The sequence below is a fragment of the Carcharhinus amblyrhynchos genome, chromosome 22, assembly GCF_965287045.1.
Source record: "Carcharhinus amblyrhynchos chromosome 22, sCarAmb.v2.hapA, whole genome shotgun sequence".
NCBI classification, from domain to species: domain Eukaryota; kingdom Metazoa; phylum Chordata; class Chondrichthyes; order Carcharhiniformes; family Carcharhinidae; genus Carcharhinus; species Carcharhinus amblyrhynchos.
In genome coordinates, this window is record NC_137345.1 from 39814725 (window position 1) to 39837701 (window position 22977).

The 22977-nt window shown below is 40.3% G+C and overlaps 1 protein-coding gene across 1 annotated transcript in view; it reads right to left on the reverse strand.

Annotated features, from left to right (window-relative positions):
* Positions 1–3169: 3169 nt before the first annotated feature.
* tmem9 (transmembrane protein 9) overlaps positions 3170–22977 on the reverse strand; it is a 66554-nt gene continuing 46746 nt past the window's right edge. Inside the window, exon 5 of the mRNA XM_080210177.1 lies at positions 3170–7848. Within this exon, the coding sequence (XP_080066303.1) occupies positions 7705–7848 (144 nt within the window). The 3' untranslated portion in view covers positions 3170–7704. The remainder of the gene's footprint in view (positions 7849–22977) is intronic.

A 22977-nucleotide genomic window follows, 5' to 3' on the forward strand; every position in this document is an offset into this window, starting at 1 on the left:
TTAGGTAAACGTCAGGGATCTTTAACTGTGAGATTAATAGAGGACAGACGCCATGAGTACTAACATGCAGCTTATCCATTTTTGTCAAATCTTGGAGGATATTTAAATCATTTGCTTTCAAAGAATCAGTTGCGATATATAAACAAATTATCTAGTGTTTCCTCAGTTAGATTAATTCATAGTCATGTCTAGCATGAACACAAGCAACTGTATTGATTCTTTAAATTCTTTTATGTAATGTGGGGATCACGAACTAGGCCAGCATTTATTGCTCATCCCTAATTACCCTTGACAAGGTGGTGAGCTACCTTCTTGAACTGCTATAGTCCGTGCCATGTAGGTACAACCACAGTGCTATTAGCTATTAGCAAGAGAATTCCAGGATTTTGATATGGCAACAATGAAGGAATGGTGATATATTTTCAAGATGTGGAGATGCCGGCGTTGGACTGGGGTAAACACAGTAATAGGTCTCACAACACCTGAATAGCAGGCTAGCTGTAAAGACTCGCATTCTAATCAGTATTCTGTAAACTGCGTGTGCCTCTATATGCTCTGTTTGAGACCAGAACTTTCCACTCACCTGATGAAGGGGCAAACCCCGAAAGCTTGTGTGTTTACTATCAAATAAACTGGTTGGATTTTAACCTGGTGTTGTGAGTCTTATGATATATTTTCAAGCCAGGATGGTGAGTGACTTGGAGGGGAACCTCCAGGTGACAGCGACCCCAGGTATCTGCTGCTCTTGTCCTTCTAGATAGTAGTGGTTGTGGGTTTAGAAGGTGCTGGCTGAGGAACATTGATGAGTTCCTGCACTGTATCTTGTAGATGGTACACGCAGCTGCCACTGTGCGCTGGTGATGGAGGGATTGTATTTCCTTTGTGACTGAAGTGTCAATCAAGTTGGTTGCTTTGGCCTGCTTGGTGTTGAGCTTCTTGTGTGTTGTTGGAGCTGCACTCATCCAGGCAAGTGGTAAGTATTCCATTACACTCCTAACATGTCCTTTGTGCACAGGCTTTGGGGAGTCAGGAGAGTTACTTGCCACTGGATTTTCTGCTCCCCTGACACCCCACAGCCTATTTTGTGGTGGGGAAAGCAGCCCTCCATTGGCTGGTGGTGGGATCTTCTGGTCCTGCTGCTGTCAATGGGTTTTCCCATTGTTTACACCCTGTGCCATCAATGAGAAGTGTAGGAAAATTTCAGTCTCTGATGTGCTCTTGTAGCCACAGTATTTATCTGGTTAATCTAATTTAGTCTCTGGTCAATGGTAACCCCAAGAATGTTGCTAGTGGGGGTTCAGCAATGGTAATGCCAGTTAATATCAAGAAGAGATATTTCAATCCTCTCTGCTACAAGCACAGATCTAGTGCCATCCAGTGAAGTCCCAGCTCATTGAGTCTGTGGGCTCTGGGCCTAAATATTGTTCATCAGCCTGAATGTGGAAATATTGGAATAAAAGGTCATTGTTTTGTTAGCCCTTCAATAACATCATAGCTGATCTGTAACTTAACTTTCTACACCTGCCTTTACTTCATAGCCCTTAGTACTTTCAGATAACATCAATCGCAGTTTTAAGCTTGAAAACTGGTCTAGCAGTATGAAGAATTGTGTTTCTGAATTTCATCCTGAAAGGCCTGCCTTGGGTGATGTCCCCTTGTCATTTAGACTGAAATGCTGTCTAAACAGGGCTTTCTAAAGCTGTAACAGTTGTACACAGATGTATTCCTGTAAATAATTAAATGTCAAGCGAACAGATTTTTCTGGTAGACAGGTTGCAGTCCGAAGTTCTCCCATGTGATGTACTCAACAGTAAGACAGCTAGATAAATAAAGTTTTAAGATGAGAGTGAGGATTCCAATTTTAAGGTCATGCCTTAATTTTAAGAGGATGCTTTTCTGCTATCTTTCTCTTCTCTTGTCCCTTTCTTTATAAGCAGGCCCAAGCATTATTTCCCTACTTGGTGTGCCATAACATTAACGTGTTGGTGTAGACTCAATGGGCCAAAGGGCCTCTTCTACACTGTTATGATTCTATGATTTTAGTACATCTGGTTCACTAATGTCCTTTAGGGAAGGAAATCTGCCGTCCTTACCGGGTCTGACCTACATGTGACTCCACAGCCACAGCAAAGCGGTTGACTCTCAACTACCCTCTGAAATGGCCTAACAAGCCATTCAGTTCAAGAGGAACGAGGGATGGGCAATAAATGCTGGGCAACCAGCGATGCCCATGTCCCACAAATGAGTAAAAGAAAATAATCTAGATCATCACTCTGAATGTATCTGTCCAGTTGCTGGTGTGAGAGATCAAGTTCTGAAGGGGAATTGGCAGCATTAGAACTAGAACCTAATGAGAGATGGCAGCTCAAGGACAGGAAATTGAAGAGCACAAACATACCACACTGAGCACCCACAAAGCATGTTTGTTTTGCATACCAAGGCTTTAATATTAAAGATTTTAGATCTGGTGTTATCGAGCAGACCTTGAAATCAGCTTTGCAAATCGAGAACAGGGCGTTAACCTGCTGATTAATTTTCTTTTTAAATTATGTTAATTATACCATTGCAGTGTAATAATAAACACAATAATTACTGTTTAATGTTAATGATATTTTACCCATATGACAACATATCATGGCTTGTTATCATCTGAACCCATAGTCTGTGCTAACCACAGTGCAGTCAGAGGATCCAGTTCACAAGCTAAAAGCCATGAATCTAAATCATTACGGGCAGACTCCCTGCCCCTCCTTTCACATTGGGATGAATAGAATAGAATCCACATAGTACAGGAGGAGGCCATTTGGCCCATTGAACCTGCACCGACAACAATCCCACCCAGGCCCTATCCCCATAACCCTAAGTATTTAACCTGCTAATCCTCCTGACACTAAGGATCAATGGCCAATCAACCTATTCTGCACATCTTTGGGTTTGGATGCTTCAGAGTTTTCTCTACCAACCTGGCCCTGACAACAAAATTGTCAGATAATTATTAGATAATGTTCCCAGTGAATGCATCACCTATATGCTGACTCTTAACAGTTCTCTAACAGTTCAAATAAAAGGAAGTAGAGAATGTCAGATTGTTGTATGATGGCATGAGCTGTAGCTCTGATAATAGGAAGCCAGGAATTATTTAATGGAGAATAAACTAACAAACACTTGATGCTTCTAGTAATCTTTATTAGATATTGGAGTTCTCTTGCAGTGCATAAAATGAAAATAAAACACATTGTTTCCACAGGGATAAAAACACATACACACAACAAAATGGTTTCCACTTCTAAAGTCAGTAATTCATGTGGAAAAATTGAGATGTTTAGCTCTTGATGAGACCATTGATTCTGTAAGATCGAGAAAGAGAAGCGGATGGGTATAATGCGGCACATTTACACAAAGTCAGGAAGATATTCTCGCTGAAATAAACACACTTATCAAGTTGCACCTCGATTAAACTGCTCAGCCTACAGAGCTCCAAAGATTCCTGCCTTAGTGTGTAGTCTACTGCCATGTACTCTTGAATGGTGAGGTGATCAGACCAAAGGGCACTGCTCCCTTCTCCCTCTGTCACAAATAGCACAGATCATATGATCCAACATGCTCAAGGCCCACGCTAATACATACCCCATCCTCTGGTGGAATATGTTTGTTGTGCCAGAGTTCTTGTCTCAGGTGAGTTAATCCATACTGGGTTTATTATGAATCAAAAGCTGCAATTCCAGAGACTTATCCACAATACAAGTAACAGGACAGCATCAGAGAGAATATAAGTCTCAGAAAGAAAGCTGATGCAGCATATTTCTATTTAAAATGTGAATCACAGTTCAGAAAAAAATCCTGGTTAACAAATATACAACTTCAAGTAGTTCATTTCCAGTAGATTTGTACAATCAATAGTGCAACGACTAAGGTATATATTAATTTGCAACGTTCTACAATGCATTATCACATTGAAGCATCTCAAAACACTTCATAAAATGAATTATATTAAGTATAGTGATTATGTAGGCAATAATTAACAATGTCGCTGTAACGAGTCATTTCATGAAAAAAGCTAATAGAGCTAAGTGGAATCTAGTAGCATTTACAATGAATCTTCATTAAGTCAGAAAAAGTTGATATAGCAATGGAGTGCTGTTTAACTTTGCAGTAAAAGCCTGCAAGTAGTATCTAATTTGATTTTCAGCAGAAAACAAGCCAAGAGAAATTAAACAGACCCGACAAACCTGAAATTTACACAAAAATGTGAGCTGATCCACAGATTAAAGAGCTCCCAAAGTCAGGACGTGCTGAAGGAAATGGCAATGTTACATCTGTCTACTAATGTCAGCAGGTGATGGTATATTGAGTGTTCCCTGCCTCAAGCACTGGCTGATGTTATATATTGGATGCGCACAATCTCCAATGTATTTTCAAATATTGCCAGCACAGGAGTGTAACAAAATAAATACTGACTTCACTTCTCAGGCTGTCTACTGCTTCACGTTTGGAGGTTCCTGCTACTAGCAGACCAATAAGTCTCAGTTAAAAGTCAGTTTCTATATATCACATTCCAAAGTAATTTGTGAAAAATAGTTTTCACAAAACAATTTGCAATCTACTTGAGAAATTTCCAGCATAAGCAACATTAATTACTGACCAATATAAACCTCGAGTAGCCAGGAGATCCCAGTGGTGTATTAGAGAAGCTTTGATTTAATTGGGCACTGATCCCCTGGACAAGTTTCGGCAACTACTGGTCTTCGTAAAGATGCACACTCCCTGAAAGGTAGAACTGTAACATGACTGGCCCAATGTGTAGCTACACTGGACAAAGATAGCAATGATACTTTTTATCTTCTTTCCCTTCTCCCACTCTCAAAGGTTAGATATTGGAAATCAACTGATAGCCGATCACAGAAACAAGGTCCAGACGTTATTGAGTCCATGGACTTGCAGAGTTTGATTGCAAAACTAGTCACTTCACTGCTACTGTTAAAATGTGATCAAAGAGGCAGGAAGATTTCATGGGGACAGCCAGGCCAAACTGAGGCGAGACAAAAAGACTAAACACTTCAAAGTCTTTCACCAATTGTCACAGAATTTCTCGTGTCAACTTGCTCAGGCCAAGTACCTACAAACTATGAAAAACCTGAAAAACATACAATTCACCAGTTTGCAGACACCTTTAACATTTAATGCTTCAACTTTGGCTCTTAGTTTTGCTTTACTGGGTCACTTTACAGTATTTTTATTTTTCTTTCAGATGGTGTTCCTTTAATTAAAATTAGAGAACCCATTTTTGAGGAATAGGAAGTGCATTTAGTGAATTCCCACAAAGTCTCCAAGAAGAGCTGAGTGACCTACTGGGTCTCCATTGGAGTGGCACCCTTTTCTTTCAAGGACTGATATAAGACACAGGACAGGAATATACCCTCCTTTACTCCAGTCTGTACGATAGAGGCCTGTTCGATTGGATATTACTTGCTCAACTAGGATCAGTAGATTGTCTAAGTGAAACATATTCCATTTGGTTAGTCAATCCCAGCAGAAAAATCTATCTGCAGATGATTTTCAATAATAACATTCTAATGATTAGTTTTTGCCCTTTGCCTTATGCTACGGTACATTACATGGGATCTAAGAGCAGACTAAGGTAACAGGGAAGCCTGTTCCTCAGACCTTAACCAATGCCAATACTCCCAGTCCCTACTGGTACATTAGCTGTGGCTGGAAACTTGCTGCACAAGAATATCAGAAATCAATTTGTGTCCAATCATTCCATAGTGGAATAAAACAGATTATTATAATACAGAGACATCTGTTGCGGCCACCCATCTTAATAAAAATGATCAATTTCTGTCTGGATCCCCATAAATACAAAGCTTGAGCAAGGTAGTTTCCATCTCAGCGTAACATGTTAATAGAGGCTAAATTCCACTGGTTGCTTGTTTGGAAGGAGTGCTGAAGCATTTCAAAGTAATTTCTTTGCTGCTTAAGAGCCAACAAAACAATTGCCCCAACTGATCAATCCTATAGAAAATGAATAGTTGTATAAAATAATGGACACAACAACCTGCATCATTAGCTCTTTGTCATAGTAACGTGTTATCAGCACTGCAGAATAACATAATAATACTCTAACTCCAACACAAATCTATCATTTATATGTCACCTCCGAATAAAAAAGGCTGTGCGCTTGGGCTTTATAAACTTTAGTGAGCTGCAGGCTTTCCACAGTAACAATTACAGTTAGATGTGAGAGAGGCCAAGGAGTGAAGCTACATCAAGCAACTCCTCTTGAAAGGAGCTGGCAGCCAATCACTTCATTCAGCACTGGGCTTATTCTCAAACACAGACAGCTATGCAAGATGACCTGGATGCCTGTGCTTGGATTTCTTCCAGCCAGGGCAGTAGGCATCTCACTGGAGCGGCCTGGAAGCTAGGAGCAGTGGCTAAATGACAAAACAGGCATTAAATCATGTACAGAAAGGCAGCAGCCCTTTAATCTAACAGCAAGCCACCTCAAAGAGCGTTTTCATGTATTCTCTTTCAACAAAAAATAAATACTAGGATTTAGCCCACAGTAATCCTTTAAAGCAAATTCCCAAAGTAACACAATACTTCAAAATGCTTGAAAATTAATAGAGCCCGGGGTTCAAGAGGTCCAAACCTGAGCTCTACATTATTAAAAAAGAAAATCACGGAGTGATTAGGATAGGGAGAACATGTCAATAGGAAACATGTACCTTTTAGCATTCGAATACCAGTACCAGTACCAAGCAACAACAGAAAATCATTGACATCATGGAGCAGTGTAAAACTCAGCTTCATTAAAGATGAGGAGCAGTTTGTGCCTCATGATCTACTCCATCGTCCACTGTGAAGCTAAACCAAAAGTCCATGTTTTACAGTGTGTCAAACTTCCACTCATAACACAACTTCCTCTAATTTACCTCCTATCAAACATTTCCAGTGGGGGGGGATTAATTAAAAAGTGCAGTCATCTTGCAGTGTCAAGAATACAGAAAAGTGTTTCGAACACAAAGGCTAACTGTGCAGTATATATGATACTGGCCTGACATCTTAAACATGACAGAGAGATGCAGGGGGGTGGGGGGAGAGAAAGAAAAAGAAAAACAGTGAGCAAGGTAAGAGAAGATTTGTACACTTACTGCTGTCTGTCAGGCCTCCCTTCTCCATTCTTGACGGTTCTGAACTATTATCTTGAGGCTTCTTGGGGATGTGATCAAGAAAGTCTCCTTCAGTTACAATGTAAATGGGGTAGAAGGCTTTGGGCAGCACTGTTAATCACATTGTCAGAGGAGGAGTGGGGGGGCTGACAGATTGAGTAGAGCATCCCATCCTTTTAACAGAAAAAGCAGGGAGAATTTGGAGTGCGTTTTGGCAGTTAAGTTCTATTATATATTTTGCTGTGCTGCCAAAGCTTCCTCACACGTGCAGGGTTTTAATCTTTTGAACATTTAATTAGGGAGCTGCACTTGAAGGGGACATCAGGAGATTCACTTTACAGAGACACATCCTCAAAGGGAATACCATGCAAACTGTTTAAATGCTTCACTTTGATGTGTGATGCATATAACTGGACTGGTTAAAATAAACCTGGGAGACAGCATTAAGTTTTCAGAACTAACACCAACTTTCATGGTTCAAAGTGAAAACATGACTAGGCCTGAATCACGGAGTTGAAAGAAGTGACGTTTAGCTAAGCATCTTGTGTCGGTCAAAGACAGTTTTCCGTTGCTCCTGCACTTGACGCTTCCAGCGTTGTTGGGCTCCTTCCACTCTCTCGAGAACAGTGTTGGCACGGGCTTGTCCATGGGATGGAGCAAATGGGCGCGTATCCTGCAATAAATTAAAGTGGATGATTACATCTCATTGCATTTATTAAATCTTCCTGTTCCAAGTCTGATTTAGTCATGTGCTTAATATTTCTCATGTTCTTTCATCCATTGTAAGACCTGAACATAGTTCCTGCTCCAGGCGATGACAATGCAATTCACTACTCAAGCTCAGATCTCAAATTGCACCATACCTAGCTCCAACTTTCATTATTCCTATCATCATAAATTCTTTAAATCTCAAATTTCTTATTCCATAGTCATTCTTTCTGATTTATCTCATCTCTTTGGCTACTCATCCTAAACTGGTCACTTGGTTTCTGTACAATTATAATAATCAATTGCACACATTTCTAGTGTAAATCATACAAATGTCAACAGATACATAACATGAATTTACACAGCATCTTTAACATGGTTCCTAGGTGCTTCAGAGGAGCATGATCCAATGAAACATGACACTGAGCAATGTAAATGGATATTTAGGCAGTTTTAGACAAAGAAGTAAGCTTTAAGGAGAATCTGAAAAGAGGAAGGAGACTGTATTTAGGGGTTATAGGGAGAAATTTCAGAGCTTAGACCCCAGCCACCAATGATAAAGTGAAGAAGAGTGGGGATGTGCAAGAAGTTTGAGTCAGATGTAAATATATAATCAAAAATCACCAGTTAGTGATGAAGGAAAACCCAATGGTAATGTCAATACTCCATCAGTTTGTTTAATAGGTGCTTTCCCAGAGCTCCCTGGGAAGTGTCAGCCTAGTATCAGGGGACAACTACATGAAAATATTTAAGGAAGGCACTGAACAAAAATGAAGGATAGAAATGGCAGGATTTGAGAACCCTGTACGACAAGAAAAATTGAAAGCTTAGTCAAAGGGGATAGCAAGAGAAAGAGTAGGCTCGCTCAAGGACATTGGAGGGGAGTTATGCATGGAGCCACAGGAAGTGGGTGAGATTCTTAATGAGTACTTCATATCAGTATTCAGGAGAAAGACATGATTGATGTTGAGGTCAGGGATGGGTGTTTGTACGCTCTAGAGAATGTCAATATATCAAAGAAGAAAGTGTTGGATATTCTAAATTGCATTCAGGTAGACAAGTCCCCAGGGCCAGATGGGGTCTATCCCAGGATAACGCAGGAGGCATGTGAAGAAATGACTGGAGTCTTAACAGATATCTTCACAGTCTGTTTGGCCACAGGTGAGGTTCCAGAGGACTGGAAAATAGCCAATGTTGCTCCCCTGTTTAAGAAAGTAAGCAGGGATAATCCAGGAAATTATAGGCCAGTGAGCTTGACGTTTGTAGTGGGAAGCTTTTACTAAGACACTAGGAAATAAATATTATGTTTTAAGTTCTTCAAGATCCTCCTGATATTTTTGATTATTTAACTTTTCCAACAAAGCTAATGTATCCCTGAAATTGGGGGTGTTTTTATCTTCCAATATTTTATTCACTTTGTTTGATAACGTAGTACTCAAATTTCGCTGTGCTTTAAGGAAAGGAAGTTGTATTGTTCTCAGTCACTTGTGATACTTGCGGTGAAGCCTGTGCTAACTTGCAAGCTCCAAAACTGCAACAGCAAGTTCATTCAGCTCACTGAAATCTGTGACAGTATTTAGATTAACTGTCTGGATAAGTACCGGACTGTGACAGTTTTTAAAAAATTCATTCATGGGACATGGGCGTTGCTGGCTGGCTGGCCGGCCAGCAATTATCGCCCATCCATAGTTGCCCTAGGAGGGCAGTTGAGCGTCAACCACATTGGTCTCTGGTGACATTTGGTGATGATGCTACATTACTTTGTGTGTAGCATGCACGGACATTTAACATACAGCAATAACCTGTAGGCAATACTGCAAGAGAACTTTCAAATGACAACAGGTCATCTCTTGTCTACTTGGTATTAAGAAATATATTTTGCTACTTTTCTTTGACTCTTCCAACACATCCAGGTCTGTTTGAAAGGAAAAGTGATCTGAATTTCATGCAATGTGAGCAAAGAACTTTCCTGTTTAAAATAACTAATATTGTAGTGACCCTGAAAGACAGCAGCACATTTGGAAAGTACCAATAGGAGCCTCAAAGTGGATAGTTCTCATGGATGCTAACAATTCATCTAAATTTATGTCCATTTCCATGGCTGACAGCAGATCTACAATGTGCCTAACCTTCTGCTTTCTTGATTGCAACGTATTATGTTACATCTTCCAAAGATCAATCCTCAACTTGTCCACTTAAATACACTTGGATTCATTTCCTTCAGGTGTGTCTATGCTGCTCACATCTCCCATCATTGACAGCTGTGACTTTATCAAAGGCAACACTGATTGTATAAGTTACATACATTATAATCAGCACAGGCTGCAGAACGGAGTCTACCAGGATTCAGCTCTTAATTGCTCCATACCTTTTTTGCTAACTATAATCTGGCTGTTTCTATTTTCCAAAATCACCTTTAATCCAACTCCCTGACAGTGCACAGCTTCACTTTAACGACTTCAGTCATCTCTCCTCAAAGAGCCTTACGTCTGCTGGATGGTACTCCTTAATTCATTTAGGCACCTTATCTGATTGAAAACTTCGAGGAGAAGCTCTCTAGTTTACGCAGAGGGTAGAGTACAGCTTGTACATGATCTTAAAACCTTAGCTCCATCAGCTTCCAATAAGAATATAAGATCCACACAAGAACAAGGTTGAGATGTAGGGCTAGACAAACATTCACCACAAACTAATTCAAGGATGGAAACTGGAATTAAAATTAAAGCACCAATTGTATTAAGTGTTTAACATACTTGTAAAAATTAACCGTGGCAGAACTGAACAGCTTCAGTGAAAACATGCACTAGTTTAAAACAAAAATCAAGCAAATTGCGGCATGGGTACCCTGACAAGGTAGTGCTGTGTATTTATCTAGAGCTACTGCGGTGCATGTGCTGATGGTGCTCTCACAATACTGTTTGTTCCAGGAGTCTGACCCAGCAACAACCTCTTTACTTCACTGGGTAGTCCTGCAGTGCAATGCTACAGAGGTCAAAGCCTCCAGCTTCCATCTGGCTGCAACAGAAAAGTGCTTACTGTAGCAAAAAGCAAACAGCTGACATCAGCACTTTGTGTCAATGCTTCACTGTACAGCTGTCTGCAGACATACCAATCTCTTAGCTGATCTACGGAGTCTAATATTTACTGTGCTTCTTTCAACAACAGCAGAAGTTCCAGTTTGAAGAACAGAGCAATGAATTTGACTACTTACTATCAGCTGTAGGTCATAGTAATACTCTCTAAGTCAGGGAGTTATGAGTTCAGATCCAGATTCTTGAGTACATAAACCAGCCTGACATACCCCAGTGCTGTAACTGAGAGATGCAGCACTGTCTGAGGTGCTGTTTTTTGGCCAAAATATTAAACTGAGACCCTGTCTCCCTTTCTCTTGTGCATGCATATGATCCTAAACCACTAAGTTGAAGCAATAAGTAGTCTCACAACACCAGGTTAAAGTCCAACAGGTTTATTTGGTAGCACCAGCTTTTGGAGCTCTGCCCCTTCATGGGGACTCATGAAAGCTCATGCTGCCAAATAAACCTGTTGGACTTTAACCTGATGTTGTGAGACTAGTTACTGTGCCTATCCCAATCCAATGCTGGCAACTCCACATCATGACTTTGTTGAAGAACAAGGGAGTTCTCCCAGGTATGCTGCTAATATTCAACTCTTAGCCAACATCTGAAATCAGATTGGTCAATATAACAATGTTATTTTTTTCTTGCAGACGCCTTCCCTGCGTTACAACGGTGACTACACATCGTAAGTGTTGAATTGGCTATGCAGTGCTGTTATGAAAGGTACTGTACAACTGATGCACAATTATTTGGAAGTACCTGCGTAAATCTTGTATAGGTTAGTGTAGCTGAATTCACTCTGCAGTATCAGTAAGATAAACTTGCAGCAAGAAAAGCACTGCAATAATCTGAATTTCTAGCACCGTTTCCTGATGACATTTCCGCTATAACTGTGTATATCACACCAGTCTTATCAAGCTCCTGTAGCCAAGCACTTTAAAATCACTGGATGATCCAAAATACTACATTAAAATGCCTGAGTGAAACTCTTGTCATTCACCCAAGTAGCATTTCCTCAGGCATGGGTGTGGGAAAGTTATCTGCTGCATCCGTTTCCACTGTTAAGATCTGAACAGCCTTGGGCTAAAGAAGTTACCACAGAAAGGAAACAGATTCCCTGTTCCCCAGGTCTCACTAGTTCATTACCAGCGAATTACGCAGAAAATTACCATTCCTGGATTACTTTAAGAGTTGATAAAATTTACAGGGTCCCAGACAGGTTATTATCAATGTCCTGACTCAGGACAAGAGAAAATGCACTCAGTACTGCACATGGTTCCAGGGAGGGTTCTTAAATGAACAGCCCTATACTAGTGTCCAATACATGATTTGAGGTGAGCCTGGCTTTAATCCAGTTTGCAGCAAGATCTGGGGTAGTGTCGCTCCAGGTGTCACAGGAGTAGTTATTCAACCCTTTAAGCCTGCTGCACTATTCAATGAGATTCTGACTGATCTGCACCTCAATTCCATTTACTTGCCTTGGTTTGATATCCCTCAATTCCCTTAGCCAACAAAAATATAACTTTACATTTGAAAGCTCCAATTATTCTAGATACAATATTTTAATGTTGACAAAATGATAAATGGGGATATTGTATGGTCCAACTTAATTCTTCTACTCATAATTTCCCCCCACTGCAGTATGCAATGGCTTGTGTTTTGCTACTTTATATAAGAAGTCATTCTATGGGTTATCACTTTGCAAAGAACATTGTTATATTTCCAAATTATTTTTGGAAGTCCAAGACCACAGCTGTTCTTTACACTGCCTCAGATTTTTGAATGCCTCTCTCGTGTTGTAGTAACTCAAGCAGGTCAAAGTGCTCGAGCTGTGATTGAACGTCACACCGTTCAGATGATCAGAACTTTCTCTGACTTGTTTTTCTGATGGTGACATAGTCAAATGAAGCCTTTTACTTATACTGTTTATTAGTGAAATTCCAATTTATATTTTTTCTGTGTTACCACAGCTATTTCAGAAAAAGTGTAATGGTAACATGCGAGGTGTTAGCAAGAGTTCATTTGAACTGTGCAAACTTCTCAGTTGTAGCATTTGCTTGCCTAAACTTGGATTGTAAACTCCACAACAGAGTGAAGCACTCACGTCCATTGGTGGTGAAGGGAGCAACTTGACACAAGTTATTAGATGCTTCTTCTATCATATATCTCAAAAGCATTTTTACAGATGTTGAGTGTTTTATATTAAAAGATCAGCTAAATCCAGATGTTGGGAGTATAACAAGAATTCAACCATTAAAACATATTGGCTGAAGTACAAGTTTCACTGGAATGCATTGGCACAAATAATATTAACTCAGCTTATACACAATGCTAATCTTGCATGAACATGAATGTATTTGGAGTGTTATCCTGCATAATTCCCCCATATTTAATCTGTGTGTAGACACATAGATTAAATATACATACAAAAATAGGCCTGGATTTTGTACCTGCAATTATAGTGAAACTGCAGCAACTTGAGAGTGGGCACATGCAGAGAATTGGCTCTCCCAGAGTACAGTGTCTGAGTGAATGCATGAAAACTTTCACTTTTACGCTGTTCATCTTGATGTCAAAATCCTTTAAATTACATCCTGTTGAGTGAGGTGAAACTGCATTCTTAAATAGCATACCAAGTTCATAATTATTGATAAACATATTCACCGGCCCTGAGAGAAAGGAGAAAAAGAGAGGGAGAGGAGAAAAGAGAGGAGCGGGTCAACATCGTGGACTGCAGTGATTCAAGAAGGCAGCTCACCACCACCTTCTCAAGAGCTACTAGGGAAGGGCAATAAATGCTGGCCAGCCAGTGACGCCCATGTCCCATGAATGACTAAAAACAAAGAGAGAAGAAAGAGGAGAGAGAGAGAGAGAGGTTTATCCATCATCAACGTAGTTTATTATGGTCAGTTTATGTCTCATTCTTTCCAAATCATCTTTGCAACAAGTTTAAAACTTTGTCTCTGTGACTCTCACATCTCCATCTCAAACACACATTGGCTGGAATTTTACCGGCCCACCAGCCACGGGAATTGGCGTGGGCAAGGGGCAGAGCATGAAAGTCTGTTGACCTCAGGCGGGATTTTACAGTTTTGTAACGAACAAGGCCACAAAATCCCGCCCACTGAATCCGATCACAAAATGTTTCCTCACCAGTAGTTCTGGCTGAGTCCTCAGCAGTAAATCCAGTATGACGTAGAAGCCTGTATACAAATTATTGCTGAACAACCTCAGTCTCAGTTCACTGACTTGCAACATTGCCAATTATTTGAGGGTGGGCCAGAAGATAGCATAGGATAGCTTGAAATTAACTCACATGAAAGTATGCTGTAGTTACAAGGTTTTATCTTAAATGCAGTGTGAAATTTGATGCAATTGATATTTAACCTTTAGGCATTTGAACAGAAGATGAATTAATCTTTGGAACCCAAACTCAACACTTTGTAGAAAATTGAAAAGAGCCAGAAACAGAAAATTGCTTACAGGTTTGTTCCTTTGGTTATTTAAAAGTCAGTGACTAGTTTGACAGCAGTGGACAAAACACTTCCTTTACAACAGGGTGTACTAAATCCTTTGTCCAATGGAATTGGACTTGACCACAAGTAGAAGCATCTTCTCATTGTCTACCTGATCAAATCTTTTGCCCCTTTTAAAGGCCTCTGTTAAATCACCCTTCCGTTTTCTACATTTAACATTTCTACATTTAGTACTATGACCCCAGATTTGCAGTGTTGAAATGATGTGTTATTTTTACTATTTAACAGCACGACTGTTCAACAAAAGAATGTTATACAACAAAGAGAGATGGAGGTCAATGGCAACTTGCAGATCGATAAGGGGCCATGAGTCATATACCAAAGCAGCAAAAATGGTCGAGAGCTTCAAGTGTTTGGGTGTCCAGATCAACAACATGTCCTAGTCTCCCCATGCCAACATGGTAGTTAAGAAAGCCCACCAATGCCTCTACTTTCTTAGATGACTAAGGAAATTTGGCAGGTCAGGGACGACTCTCTCCAATTTTTACAGATGCACCATGGAAAACATTCTTTCCGGTTCTATCACAGCTTGGTATGGCTCCTGCTCTGCCCAAGACCACAAGAAACTACAAAAGGTCATGAATGTAGTCCAATCCATCACGCAAACCAGCCTCCCATCCACTGACTCTGTCCACACTTCCCGCTGCCTCAGAAATGCAGCCAGCATAATTAAGGACCCCACACACACCTGACATCACTCTTCCACCTTCTTCCATCGGGAAAAAGATACAAAAGTCTGAGGTCACATATTGACTGCCTGAAGAACAGCTTTTCCCTGCTGCCATCAGACTTTTGAATGAACCTACCCTGCAATAAGTTGATCTTTCTCTTCACTTTATTAATGACTGTAACAATACATTCTGCACTCTCTCGTTTTCTTCTCTATGAACTGTATGCAAGAAATAATATTTTTCACTGTTTACTAACACATGATAATAATAAATCAAATCAAATAGGAGAAGAATTGCCTAGCCTTATTGACAGCATTCCCTCATGTACAATTGCCTTGTCCTTCCCATCAAGAGGCAAATGCATTTACTAGAAGAACCTTCACTGCAATTCCATGATTTAGTTAAATATTCTTTTACCTTGTAGGAGTTGCAGATGTAGTATCTATAAGAAATAGATTTGTAATATGAAGGTGATCATTGGCATTGCTAGAAATCCACTGATGAGTCCTGTTAGCCAGACTGGGTAAGGGCAGGCTAGAATGAAGTTTACTGAATACTATCCAGGGGCTAAATGGCAGACTTGAGGCATTGTGCTTTTTACATGTAAAAAGTCTGACAGCACCAGGGTTTTACATGCACCAGGTTGGCATGGCGTCCAGCATTAAAATGGTCTCATCTGTATCATTCATACAATGATTTTGCAGTGGCAATGAAGCTATCATTAATTCACTAAAACTGACAGGAATATCTGGAGTTTACACAAGCGTAGAATAATGTAGAAATGCAGAATGTGCTGTCAGTGATTCTACACTTCTATAGTACATCACAGGAGGAAATCCCCCAGGCTGCAATTAAACTGTAAATCACTATAAACGGCGTCAAAAACTTGTCCTTTTACACTATCAGTTTCACTATAAAAACCCTATTGAGTGAGGCTAACTTTTTAACAGTGTACAAGGTCCAGAAATAGCAAATTGCCTTATCCATGCGAAAAACATTTCATTTTTGTAGAATGTCAAATTTTGACATTATTAAAAAGCATTGTTTTAGAAGTTTTTTAAAAATGTTATTTCTGCTTTTATCTCAATCCCATTTTAATGTCCCATTTACTTTTCCTTTAAAATTTTTAATTAAAAGTGAAAAATTCTGTGCATTTTAATTTCCTTGCTTTGCTGTCTATAAGATATGATTGATGACATTGTTACTAGACACCTGGAGATTCCCTTCTGATTCATACTGATGTATGGAACTTTGGCATCCTGCTTGATGCCGAACCGAGTTCCAATATTGCATCCATTACTAACAGGAATGTTTATAGTTCTTCAACATCACTCATCCCCACATAAATCTCCAGCCAAGCCTATTTTCAGGCTTATCTTCAATGTTTTCCTTAGTCTCGTGATCTAAACCATATTAAATCTAATTTGCCCAAAACTCTGCCAACTCTGTCCTATTTCATTAACCTCCAAACCACTCATATTACAGTTTTCATCAGTCTCAAAGAGCCCTTCACTCCCAAGGTATGAACTTAAAATCTTTATTCCCTTGCTGGGTCTTGGCCGTTCCATTTTTTGCAATTTTCCCAGGGAACTATATAAGTCTCAAAACACAAGGTTAAAGTCCAACAGGTTTATTTGGTAACAAAAGCCACTAGCTTTTGGAGCACTTGCTCCTGCTTCATCAGGTGGGTGGGAGTTCTACAAACAGGACATATAAAGATACAAACTTAATTTACAAAATAGTGGTTGGAATGCAAGTCTTTACAGGTAATCATGTCTCAAAGGTACAGACAATACGAGTGGAGAGAGCGTTATGCACAGGTTAAAGCGATGTGTATTGTCTCCAATTGGATTGTATTGTCTCCAGTTGGATCCAAAAGGTTAAAGAGATGTGTATTGTCTCCAATTGAGCCTAACCTGGTGTTGTAAGACTTCTTACTGTGTTTACTCCAGTCCAATGCTGGCATCTCCACACCAGTGAACTATGGCAGTGAATGTCCACTGCTCTTCTTATTCACTTCCTCATCACTGATGGTACAGCCTTTGACCTCTCCGCCTGGATCACTCTTCTTGAATCGCACCAGCTTGTTACTTTTCCTCCCACTTTCAACAGCATCTTCTGAACCTATTTCTTTGACCTTGTCTAGGCTTGTGGCCCTTACTTCTCTCTTGCTGCTCATTAGCACTGCGACTCTTCAAGGGAACTCAATTACTCCATTCATGACATTATATAACTATAAAGCATTCTAATTTTTCATGACACTGCAAGGTTGTAACTGTGATGTCTATAGTCTCCCAACATACACTTGCCTCCAGTTTTCGCAGAGGAGGCTGGAAACATCTGGACTGATACCAAAGAAGGGATGTAGAGCTCTGTGTCAATTCAATAAAAAATAACATCCAGAGTTCCTTTAAGTCTGTCAGTGAATTTGATTCTGGATGGTGGTGACTAATACAAATACTGACTAGTGAGCAGCAGGGTCAAAGAAGCGTTGATAACTAGAGTGCCAAGGAATCTACAGATCTCAACACTTTGCAGAGATCAGAGGCACATCCATCAACGGGACACATTTCACACCAGACACATACATGCTGCAGTTGAGAAAAATTCATCTTAAAAGGTCTGGAAACATGAAACAGTTCTAGAGAGCTGCACTTCTGTCAGCAGCAACATTAAATGGGAAGTGACTTTATCAAAGGAAAGGTTTCATAGAGCACCAAACATCAAAAGCTAGATTTAAATGGAGCTTTCAAGAATGATCATCATACACTTATTGCATCAATCAATGTACAGTAGGGCAGTCTGAAGCTTAAACCCCGTCATCCAGTTTCTCACATGCATAAACAAACTTCACCAGTCACTGGAGCAGCATCCCTTCTAAACACGTAATAGTGGTATTTTCACATCCTCCCAGTCTGCAATATCTTTTAAAAATGGATAACTGGGATTAATATCTTATGGTCCTCACAAAACAATCTTTGTTGCACAATCTCCAGGCTCTTGAGGTCACAGTGATAAACTGAAAAGTCTCACTAATTACTCTAGTGACTCAGCTCATTGTTAAGCATCTCCTAGCCTGCTACATGTCTGAGAGAGCAGGAAGGTCACGTCCAAGTTTAACTTTGGTCCCCATCACGTCAGTAGAGTTCTTCTGTGCTGGCAGCAGGAATATGAATATTGGTTTCAATGGCCTGGGTTACTGAGATCAAGAGAAAAATTAGCTAAGGCCCCTACATCTGAGAGCTATTCCTCCATGCTGGACTGCACAGTGCTATCCTCCATGATTAAATAGCCATTTGTCACTCACATTCATACATGGCAAATGGCCACTTGGTGAGGTACCAGAAGGTTCCGAGTGCCTGTCGAACTGTACCCCAACATCAGTCAGCACCATCAGTAGGCAGAAGGGAAAAGGGAGAGGTGAAAAAGATTAGTGGACACAACTGCATTTAAACTTGTGTGAGGAACAAGTGAAAGCACAAATCTTTACAGTACAATAGTTGCTTCTTTCAAATCATCGAACAAAATGTTGAATATCCTCTTAGTGAAGGAGATGCCAGTAGCTCAAATTTCTTCAAATACAACAACAGTTTGCATTTATATACCACTTTTAATATGGTAAAGAGACTGATGAAACCCCATGGGAGCAGTAAACAAACCTGACACTGAGTCACTTAGGGAGATATTATGACAAATGATCAAAAGCTTGGCCAAAAAGGTGGGTTTTAAGGAGCGTCTTGAAAGGAAGAAAGAGATGGTGTGGGTTAAGGAGGGAATTCCACTGCCTAAGCATTTAGCTGAAGGTATGGTCACTTACAGCACAGCAGTTAAAATCAGGATGCACGAGGAACCAAAACCGGAATAACGTAAATTTCTCGGAATGTTGTTGGGCTGGAGGACATGACAAAGGATGGGGAGATTAAGGGGCTTGAAAGAAGAGGAGGATGAGAATTTTACAATAGAGGCGTTGCTTAACCAGGAACCAATGTAGATCAGCGAGCATAGGGGCAGTAGCTGAATGGGCTTGCTCTGAGTCAAGATATGGACAGCAGAGTTTTGTTTGACTTACACTAGTGGAGGCTGGCAGGTATGAGGCCAGCCAGGAATTAGCTGGAAGAATTAAATCTAAAAATAAAGGTATACACTATTCCTTCCAACTAACACATACACATTTTTGAGATTCTGATGTTGATGGGCTAGGAATTCACGACCCCAAAGTGCAGTGGATGCTGGGTCAGTGAGTAAACTTAAGGAGATTTTTAATTGGTAACTGGTTGAAGGATTATGGGAAGAGCACAGGAAAATGGGGATGAGGAGCATACCAGCTATAATCAAATGGTGGAGCGGACCACATGGTCCCAATGGCCTAATCCTGCTCCTATATCTTATGAACTTATGGGAGGTACACACAGTGCAAATGCAAAGTAAAGCCCTGTGGGGTAGCAGGCCCCTCGAGCCTGCTCCACCATTCAATACAATCATGGTTGATCTCATGTCAGCCTCAACTCCATTTTCTTGCCTTTTGCAGTCATACTTAATTATGTTAAAGAGCAAGGCCTATCATGGTTCAAAACAGAATATAAGTTTGTCATTACATACTTATTGTGCTCTCCGCCTTCTTTTAACAACGCAACCATATGTGTACAGTGTTCTATGAAAGATACCCACATAAAATAAGCACTGTACCATAACCATGTTGGCAAGGGAGTCAAAAGTTATGAAAAATAGGCAGGAAAGTGGACTTAAAATCAAAATCAGATCAGCCATGATTTTATTGAATAGCGAAGCAGGTTTGGGGCCAAATTCATGCCGCTATTTCTTATGATCTTAAATGGAACTTTAGTTCTCAAGGGGTAGTCATTTCCACATCAATTTGCTGCGTTGTTAAAAGAAGCATGTAAACATTACATATTATCGCCAAGGAACTGCTACCTCATTAAACCACCTCTGTACCCATTCCTCATTCTCAGAGTATTTCTCAAGATGTGACCAATTGGAAAGGTTAAGGAATGTAGTAGATGTAGTATGTATGGATCGTCAGAAGGCATTTCATAAAGTGCCTCCCAAAGTGTTTGTTTCAAAAATTAAGTCGTACAACATAACAAAATGTATTGGCAGGAATATAAAGTTTGATTAACAAATGGGAAACAAAACAAACAGATATTGTTTGGATAGAAGAAAGACTGTTGGCTGTGTACTCCAGTCTGCAATGCATTTCTCTTTGGTATCTGTAGATAATTTGGGCATGGAATGAAGGGAACACAATCTCAAACTTCAAGGCACTGGAGAGGAGTTTTGGTACAACTGGATGGTTATAAACATTAAGATAACCAGAATGGGCAAATGTACTTTAATGTGGATAAAATACATTGTAAGATGTGGATGAACTGAGAGTCCTGGGATTTAAATACATTATTTCACAAAAGTGAAGGTACAGGTAATTAAAGACAGTACAAGTCTCGATTGTATAAATGGCAGCATAGAGTACAAGTGCATAGAAATAATGATGATTTTCTACAATGCACTGCCTAGGTTACAATTACAGAATTGTGCAGCTTGGATGCTCATTAAAAAAGGACATTGAAGCAAAAGATCTCACACTGAGACTGATGCAATATGGAGCATGGGGTAGTTGAAACAGTCACCAGTACGCCTTTTAAAGGGAAATCTTGATAAATACTGAGCTATGGGAAATACTGTCCCCACTGTGTTTGAGGCTGTGAATCACTGACAGTAACTTTATAATCATTTCCAGCCAATATTAGCTTATTAAATACTTGTTTTTATCAGCTTCAAGCATTTCAAGTTCATTCTAGTGAAGGAGGAATTCTTCCTTATTTATTTGTTAACTCTCTATATTGTTCTGATTTCTTTTAAAAAAGCATGGAAGTTACAATTTTGTGTGACAAAGACAAAATTAATACTATGTAAATCTGGAGTAGTAAACCAGACAGTGAGAATTTCAAGTCTCAGCACATAATTATCCCAATTATACATCAAATTCTAAAACAAACACAAGTCAAGTGGAGAGAAAGCCTTGAACATATTCATCATGCGTCCAATATTTAATGATTAAGCTCTTGGCTGCTTCCTCACAAGAACTAACGAACACAAGAAATAGGAGCAAGAGTGGGCCATTTGAGCTGTGTCTGCCAATCATTATCACTAATTATAATCTCCCAATGAAAATGGCCCATTCATTTCCACCAGTTAAGCTATTTTCAATCCATTCATTTTTAATACCCAATCCTTTGAGAGTGTTGGTATAATAACCTCACCTCTTGAAACACCTTCTGGAATGCTTCTGGAAAATTCAAATTTACTGTATCCACTTGTTCTCCATTCTATTCTATCAGTTATGTCCTCAAAAAATGAACTGATTTGCAAAGCACCATTTTTCTTTCATAAAACCATGTTGCCGTAGCCCGATTATATTGACTTTCTAAGTGTCACCACGTTCCTAATATTCAACTGCAACATTTTCCTTTCTAGTTTATGTCGTGCCAAATGGGTCTGTAGTTCCTTGTTTTCTCACTCCCCCAGCCTACCCTTGAATAACGGGAGATACATTTGCTATCTTCCAAATCACAGGGACCATTCTGTAATCTGGGGAATTCTGGAAGATATCTGGACATTTGCAGGATCATGGCATAGGCTTTGAAATTTGCTTTTCTGTTTCTAAAAATCTGGGTTCGATTCCTGGCTTGGGTTGCTGTCTGTGTGGAGTTTGCACATTCTCCTCGTGTCTGCGTGGGTTTCCTCCGGGTGCTCCAGTTTCCTCGCATAGTCCAAGGTTAGGTTGATTAGCCATGCTTAAATTGTTCTTTCGTGTAGGTTAGAAAGATTAGTGGGTAAAATATGTAGGGATATGGGGTAGGGCTTGGGTAGGATTGTGGTTGGTGCAGACTCGATGGGCCAAATGGCCTGCCTCTGTTCTGTAGGGTTTCTATGATTTCTATGAAAACTCTGCACAGACAATTCAGCAGCATGGTTTTCTCTGCCATTCTGGCGGGATGGGGCTGATAGAGCCAGCAAAGATGGAGGTCCTTCTTTAAAGGGTGCTCCAATCTGTGCCTGACAAACTCCCTCATGGCACAGCACCCCACCCCTACACATACATCAAGCTGTACCCTCCCCACAAGCATCGTCCCCAATCCCTCTCGCAAATATCGAGGAGACTCCTGCAAGTATCGGAGTGACCCACCCACTCCTAAACTATACAGGCCTCGGGGTGACCCCCACTAGACACACAGGCACTGGGGTGACTCCCAGCAAGCAATCAAGGTGCTCCTTCTCCCCCCATTCCTGCACAAGCATCAGGGTGATGCCCTCTTGCAAGTATTGGAGTGCCAAGACACTGCTTGGGCATGTCCCTCTTCCCCAGGGGACACACTTACCTTTGTGCTCCCAGCAGGTTCCCCTTGGCTGCTTCATGCTTTTAAAAACCTGTTGTAAGCATCGCCAATGTGAGGAATGAATATTCAATGAGGGGGGAACATATTGTGGGAAGAACATTTAATTATATTTAAACTTATTAAAATGAGGTTCCCACCTAGTCATTACATCACTGGCGAGGGTGCGGAAAATCAGAAAGATCTCACCAGTGAGATTGTCATTTTCCCATCCTCATGAGATTTTGGGCCTGTGTCACTGTTTATGCTGACAGCCAACACAGGCTCAAAAATTGCCCCCTCTGACTCTAAATCGGTATTTTGGAAGGCTCTTTTACTCTACACACAGGACAATTGCCCAACACATGTTGAAATATTCTGGGCAATTCCTGTGTAGTCAGTGCATGGGGGATTTCCAA